This window comes from Sphaerodactylus townsendi, linkage group LG03 (assembly GCF_021028975.2).
Source record: "Sphaerodactylus townsendi isolate TG3544 linkage group LG03, MPM_Stown_v2.3, whole genome shotgun sequence".
NCBI classification, from domain to species: Eukaryota; Metazoa; Chordata; class Lepidosauria; order Squamata; family Sphaerodactylidae; genus Sphaerodactylus; species Sphaerodactylus townsendi.
Window position 1 is genome coordinate 14,978,712 of NC_059427.1, and position 6,842 is coordinate 14,985,553.

Below are 6,842 nucleotides of genomic sequence, written 5' to 3' on the forward strand. Positions count from 1 at the left end.
CAGATATTCACCATTCCTGGCCCAGAACGTAGCATTTCCCTCAGGTTTCTTTGGTGATATCGGGTAGTTTCCCACTGGCAATTAATCCTGGGACAGTCACCCGAAATATCCAGGTTTTCTCGCGATCTCCCCACTGCCGAACCGCGGAACACAGATCAGTCCCGTTTCTGGCACTCCCCCCTTATCACGGGATTTTCCTGGACTTGCTTGTATATGCACCTTTTTGAAAAAACACTCCAATGGGAGCTAATAGGAGGTGGGGGCTTCACATTTGAGGGTCAATAACTTTGGTTCCCATGAACCAAACTTCACCAAACCTGGGTGGTATAATCAGGAGAGTCTCCTACTGATACCACCCAGGTTTTGTGAAGTTTGGCCTAGGGCAGGGGTAGGGAACCTGCGGCTCTCCAGATGTTCAGGAACTACAATTCCCATCAGCCTCTGTCAGCATGGCCAATTGGCCATGCTGGTAGGGGCTGATGGGAATTGTAGTTCCTGAACATCTGGAGAGCCGCAGGTTCCCTACCCCTGGTCTAGGGAGTCCAAAGCTATGGACTCCCAAAAGGGGTGCCCCATCCCCCATTGTTTCCAATGGGAGCTAATAGGAGATGGGGGCTACACATTTGAGGGTCCATAACTTTGGCCCCCATGGACCAAACTTCACCAAACCTGGGTGGTATCGTCTGGAGGATCTCCTAAAGATACTCTGAAATTTTGGTGCTGCTAGCTTAACAATTCTACCCCTGACAGCAGGCACTCACCCAAGGGGCAGGCCTAGATGTCTTCACGAGAAACATGCTGCAGTGAGGATGTTGGAACCTGGATGAAAAGGTGCCGATTCTTTTGAAACTTGGTTGTATCTAGATTAAATTTTCAGTGGGAATTTGTCCTTTGTCACAGAAATTATTAGGTATCAATTTTAAATCCATGCTAGTTTCTGTTGCCTGTGAAAGAAAATGTCTACAGTTCGATTAGAAATAACATCACCTGTATATGCTGATTCAATGTATGTATTTGAGGAATTAATTATTATTACTTGGTATGTTTTTATCCTTCCCTTCCTCCAAGGGGTTCAAGGCAGTGTACACCATTCTCCTTGTGTCCATTTTAATCTCACAACTCTTTGAGGTAGTTTTAGGGCTGAGAGACTTGTTCAAAAGTCTCCCAAGCAAATTTCATACCACAGAGGAGATTTGAATTTGGGTTTCCTGGATCCAGCATTACAATATACTCACTTTTATGTAGGGTTAGTAGCTTCTAGGTGTGATCCGGAGATCTCCAGCTAATACAATTGATCTCCAGACAATATTGATCAGTGTCAAAGCCTGAATAAGTTGTAGAAATAGAATTCTTGTTTTATTGATAGCAGGCATAGGAAAGCTAGTAACGTTATTATTGTCCAAATTGGCCAGATCTATACAAGTCACCGATTATATGTTTCCTGCAGTAATTGGTCAGGGTTTCCCTCCTCCCCCATCAAGTGAGACATTCAGTTCGCAGAAAAGAAAGAGCTACTAAAAGGCGTGGAAAGCTTAAACCAACACATACACATTCCAAAAGGCAGATAACGTTCTTGACTTGATAACTCTCTTTGCCGTCTGAGGGTGGAACTCCTTCAGGGCGAAGTCCCTGCCCAATAATCACACCACACGATTTTAGCTGGGGTAAATCAATTGGCCATAGCCATTCTTTATTAATCACATAGAAGCGTGAGGCGCAGCATGGGTCTTGATCTGATCATATAAGCATCACAGCGATGCTCTCACGGGCGGATGCCTCATGCTGGAGCTGCGCTCCGCTGTGGGGCTTTGCCGGGCGGACACTCCTGGCAAGAGGTGCTCCCCAGACGCCCTGTTGGCAGGGCGGTAGCCTCTTGCCACTGTCGGCCACTCTGGAGGGGAAGGGTTAGTTTGCCAGCTCCCTTCCCCTGGCTCTTCCAGATCAATACCCATGCGCCAAACCGCCGATGGCTATGACAATCTAGCATGCATTAACAAAGCCAAGCAAAGTAAGGGCAAGGTGGGCAGGCAAATCGCTAGCCGGCCCAAGCATATGGCTGGCACAAAGGGTGGCTTGGCCCTTTAAAGCCTCGGGCTGCCCTTCCCTTTCATGACCCGGCTGCCAGCACGTTGGTGCTTGCCCTGGCCCAACATGGCCAGCCACCTGCTTCCACCTTCATTGAGGTCGGAACAGGGAAACTCCGCTTTGCCCACCCCGCTCGGCAACCTCGGTCCATGGTAATTCACAGCCGTCTTTTCTCAGACCAAAAGCACGAGAAGCCACTTAGTAATAAACAACACGGCAGGAACCGAGCTAACCTTGGTGAGGGTCGTGAAAATTAGTTTCCCTAGAGAAAGTGGCTGATCTCCAATTTGCCCTGGCAGATCTCTGGAGATCAGTTGTAACTCCAGGCAAACCCCCTCACCGAGATTAGTAGTAGGGTTGCAAAGCCGGTGGCTGTTGATCTCCGGACTACAAAGATCAGTTCTGCTGGAGAAAGTAGATGCTTTGGATGGCAGACTCCGTGGCATTATCACCCTTTTGTGGTCCCTCCCCTCTCCAAACCCCGCTCTCCCCAGGCTCCGCCCTCAAAATATCCACACATTTCCCAGCCCAGAACGGCCATCCCTACATTTATGTTGTTCTTGCAAACAATAACCATTTCGATTCTGCCATTTGATGTTAAATATCCCAGGTGATTAGCGAAAACCTAGAAACAATTACTTAACATTCATGATGAAATAACAATACAACAGGTTTGTTTAAAGCAAGTTGGTCATGCAAGGTTTCAAGAAAATAGAATTGGTTGGTACCTAGCACATATCTCCAGGAAGGACATTCCACAAATGGCGCTTCCGCACAGAGAAGCGTTTGCTGTGGTCATTGCCTGCCTAACTTCAAAAGTCAGGGTCACTCAAGTCACCACCTCTTCGAAGAATCTTAAATGGCAGCCGTATTATTTAGTCATGCATTCACAAGGGCCAGATTCTTGGATGTCTGTTGACCTGAATGAAAGGATCGCCAGATCTAATTAATATTAAATCGGTTCTCTAATTGCAAACCGAAGCGGAATAGGTTGTGGGAAACCAAGCTATGTGTTTTACCAATCTGATTGCATTTTTGGACGCTAATCCATTTTGTGTCTCAGTGAAACACGTGAACTGTAAACAAAGTGAATGAATGTCATCATACATTGTGTACTTTACACAAAACTGTTCCTTCTCCTGCTTCTTGGATCATGATACTTTTGCCTCCTGTGCAGCAACCCCACCCCTTCAGAAGTTGGTGAGGCAAAATGGCCGCTCTACAACCCTGCAGAACAGAACTTCTTTCGCATCAGCACTGAGCCGCCTCAAGTCATGAAGCCCTCACCTGCCCAGCACTGCAATTTCTGGAAGGCACCAAGCCCAGGTGAGTTGAAGCCTTAAAAGGGGAAGGCAGAACACATAGCCATACCCTGAAGTAGATATTCACCCAAGAACTGTGTTTCAGTGAGAATTGTGATAACCCTGGAGACCACAGAACAATGCTATTTCATTCTGAAACTTTTTAAGGTAGTAACTGAGCCTCTCCACTACAACTTCTACACCAAAATTGGGCAGCGCCACAGGTATCAGGGGAAGGAGCAAGACTAAAATCTGTTCTTTGGACCTTGCAAAACATTCTATCTCCATACAAGGTACCATTCCCCCAGTGGGATTACAGACTTTATCTGAGTTCATGGCTCATGGGTTTCCACTGGCGGCGGTGTTTCCCAGGGGCCTAGATGATTTTTTTTAATTCATTATTTCTTCCCCACCTTTTTTTACCAGAGGAGACCAAGAGTGACTTACATTGTTCTCCTCTCTTCCATTTCACTCTCCCAACAAACCTTTGAGGTACCTTAGGCTGAGAGTATGTTGCTAGCCCAAGGTCACCCAGCAAGCTTCCATAGCAGAGTGGGAATCTGAACCTGGAACCCGTAGGTCCAACCATCTGACTGCAACAGCACACTGGTGGAATTCAAACCCAGATCTGCAAAACATGATCCGCTGGAGAGTGTTTAGAGGCACGCCACAGTTCTTGACACCATTGAGAGTGCCTATTTTGTGCTTACTTCTGCTTCTACCTCTGGAACAGCCTCCCAGCTACTGGATTTCTGACAGCTGTTTTGGATAGCTTTGGGGGCAGCCTGAAGTTGGCCATAGGGAGAATACCCTGCTATGGGGGGTGGGGTGGGGGTGCAAGGTAGGATAAGGTGCTTTTAAGTTGGTTTTTACATCTGACATTTTGATGTTGATCAAATTGTTGTTATATCTTTTTGTGGACCTTAGATAGCCAAAACTAAGGCTAGATGTATAAATATTTTAAATAGATATGAAAACTTAGTGCCTCACCTTAGCTAATGTTCAGAGGCGTACCAGGGGGGAAATGGCACCCCCGCTACACCTGGGGTTAGACCCACCCTCGGCCCCACCCCTGAGCCCTTCCCCCTCCTGGGCGGCCCTACCCCTTCAAGCCCCACTTCTCTCCCAGCTACCGGCTCAGAACCAGCAGCCGACAGTCCCTTCTGCCTCCCCAAGCGTATAAAAGCCAAGGCTCCAGCACAGAGGCTTCCAGTTGCTTCTGTCCTCCCCAGAGAGGAGGGCAGAAGGGACTGTCGGCTGCCAGCTCAGAGCCGGCAGCCGGGAGGGGGGCAGGGCTTGGAGGAGCCAGCAACCAGGAGGGGTAGGCTTGGGGGAGTCCTCTGGCTTCCTTGGCCCCACCCATGTCGATAATGACATGGGCGGGGCCAAGGGCGCCAGAAACTACAAGGCAGCAGGACTTCCTGCTGCCTTGCCATCTTCTTGGTCACGTGGGGGCCCTACTTTGCACCTCCCATGTGACCAGATCAGTGACGCCCAGGGACAGAGGGTATTCCCTGTCCCTAGGCAAATACGCCACTGCTAACGTTGGTCAGCAACAGTTTCCGTTTGGGTAGTCCCACGATAGATAATATGTTTCTTTCTGGTTTATCTGGTCTGATTCAGTGGGAAGCTCATTTTGCTGGCCTTTTTTTCTTACCACAGACCAGCCTCCAAAAGATTCTCTTCCGTCTCCCCCAGAAGGCAAACAAGAACTGTGAATTAAATACATATGGATGGAGTATCGTATGAACTGGGAGGAATAAGTCCAAAGAAATAAGGAGGAATTTCTGTTTGCACCTTTCTTCTCTCATAGTAATTTCTGTTGACTGATTTTAAAACATAAAATCAATAACTGGCTTCCTATAATTTTCTTCTCAAGCACAATCAAGTCTACATTCATGTGACTAAAGAAAAAAAAGGGAAAGAGGATCGTATATTTTATAAGGCATTTTATGTAATTTTATTTTAAACCTATGCTGTGAGCCTCTTCGAGCCTGCTGTGTTGGGCAAGATCCAGGGATTAAATCAAATCAATCAATAAATAATAACATTGGTCATTCAGTGTATGTTTCCTTGTATCGGTAGATGTTAGGCAGTTTTTTGCTCAAATGTATTTTCCCCTCTTCTGGTCAATCATAATCAAATATTTGATTTTTGGTGTGAATTTGAGGCTTTGTTTTTTTTAATTGAAATTTCACATATATATAAAATTACGATTATATATGCTTTTAGGTAGCATTATATTTGGGATTTTGTGGATCGTTCTGCACCTATATAGATGCATCATCCATCTCTTCAGACTGGCATGGGGCTGTGGGGGTGCCCTGCCCCGGGCGCATGCCATTGGCATCACATGGGGGTGGAAAATTGCCCCCCACACTCATCCCCTTGCCCCACTCCCCAGGCCCGGCCGAACCCCGGAGCAGCCTGGCACGACAAGCCAGGCTGCTGTTTCAGCCAGCTGCTCTTTGTAGCCAGCTGAACTAAGGTAAGTGGGGGGAAGGGGGACCCACATACCCCTCCCCTTTCCCCCTTTGCCCTGCCTCCCCAGGCCCGGCAGAAGCCCGGAGCAGCCTGGCGGGACCAGCCATGCCACTTTTTCAATAGGTAAATAGGGGGTAGGGTGGGGTGGGGCCCATGGGGACGGGGGCAGGGTCTGGGCACTATTTCCCCCCCCCACTCCTGTGATAATATACCCCCACAAGGAGATCAGTATTGTTTTTCTCCCCCTTAATTTTTACCCAAGTGATCTCAACCTGGCTTGCAGGATTTAAGTCATAGACCTGTTCACGTCTGTAATAATCTTTTACATATACAGTGGAGCCTCAGTTTTCATTGGTAATCCGTCCAAAAAGAATCGATGAAAACCGAAACCAATGAAAACCAAGGCAAACTTTTCCATAAGAATCAATGTAAATCCAATTAATCTGCTGTAGGCACTCCAAAAAACATACCAAAAACATTTTTGGTGAATAAACATAGTGTTTAATGCTGAAAACAGTAACAAACCATAACACTAGGACCAGCTTCAGAGCCAGTGGACCAATGTCGCACTAGAAAGCTGTCCAAAGAGGTCTGTTTCTGACGCCTCTTTAAGATTTGTCTGAAATGGGGCAAGACATTGTCATTAAATAAGTTGCAGACACGGCCTGCAACAGCTTTGTCCGGGTGATTTTTCTCCACAAACCCCTGCATTTTACTGCAAATTGATGAAAACCGAGGCAAATTGATGAAAACTGAGACAAATTTTTCACTTAAAAAATCGATGAAAACTGAAACCGATGAAAACCGAACGCAATGAAAACCAAGGTTCCACTGTAATGCTACTCCTCCTTTCCTATTTGATCTGCTTCTTTGCAATAGGTTATACCCTTAACTTCTTATGTTCCAATCATGAGACTCATCACACCAGGTTTCAGTGATGCCTATAATATCTTATTTGATTTGCTGTGTTAA

The 6,842-nt window shown here is 46.8% G+C and overlaps 1 protein-coding gene across 4 annotated transcripts in view; it reads left to right on the plus strand.

The window, feature by feature from the left end:
• LOC125428963 (acetylcholinesterase-like) overlaps positions 1–5,443 on the plus strand; it is a 20,649-nt gene extending 15,206 nt beyond the window's left edge. For 2 of the 4 annotated variants that reach the window (XM_048489654.1, XM_048489653.1), the window contains exons 4-5: positions 3,263–3,411; positions 4,999–5,443. In XM_048489654.1, the coding sequence (XP_048345611.1) occupies positions 3,263–3,411; positions 4,999–5,135 (286 nt within the window). In that variant the 3' untranslated portion in view covers positions 5,136–5,443. The other 2 variants (XM_048489655.1, XM_048489656.1) reach the window with 2 other exon arrangements.
• Positions 5,444–6,842: the final 1,399 nt, after the last annotated feature.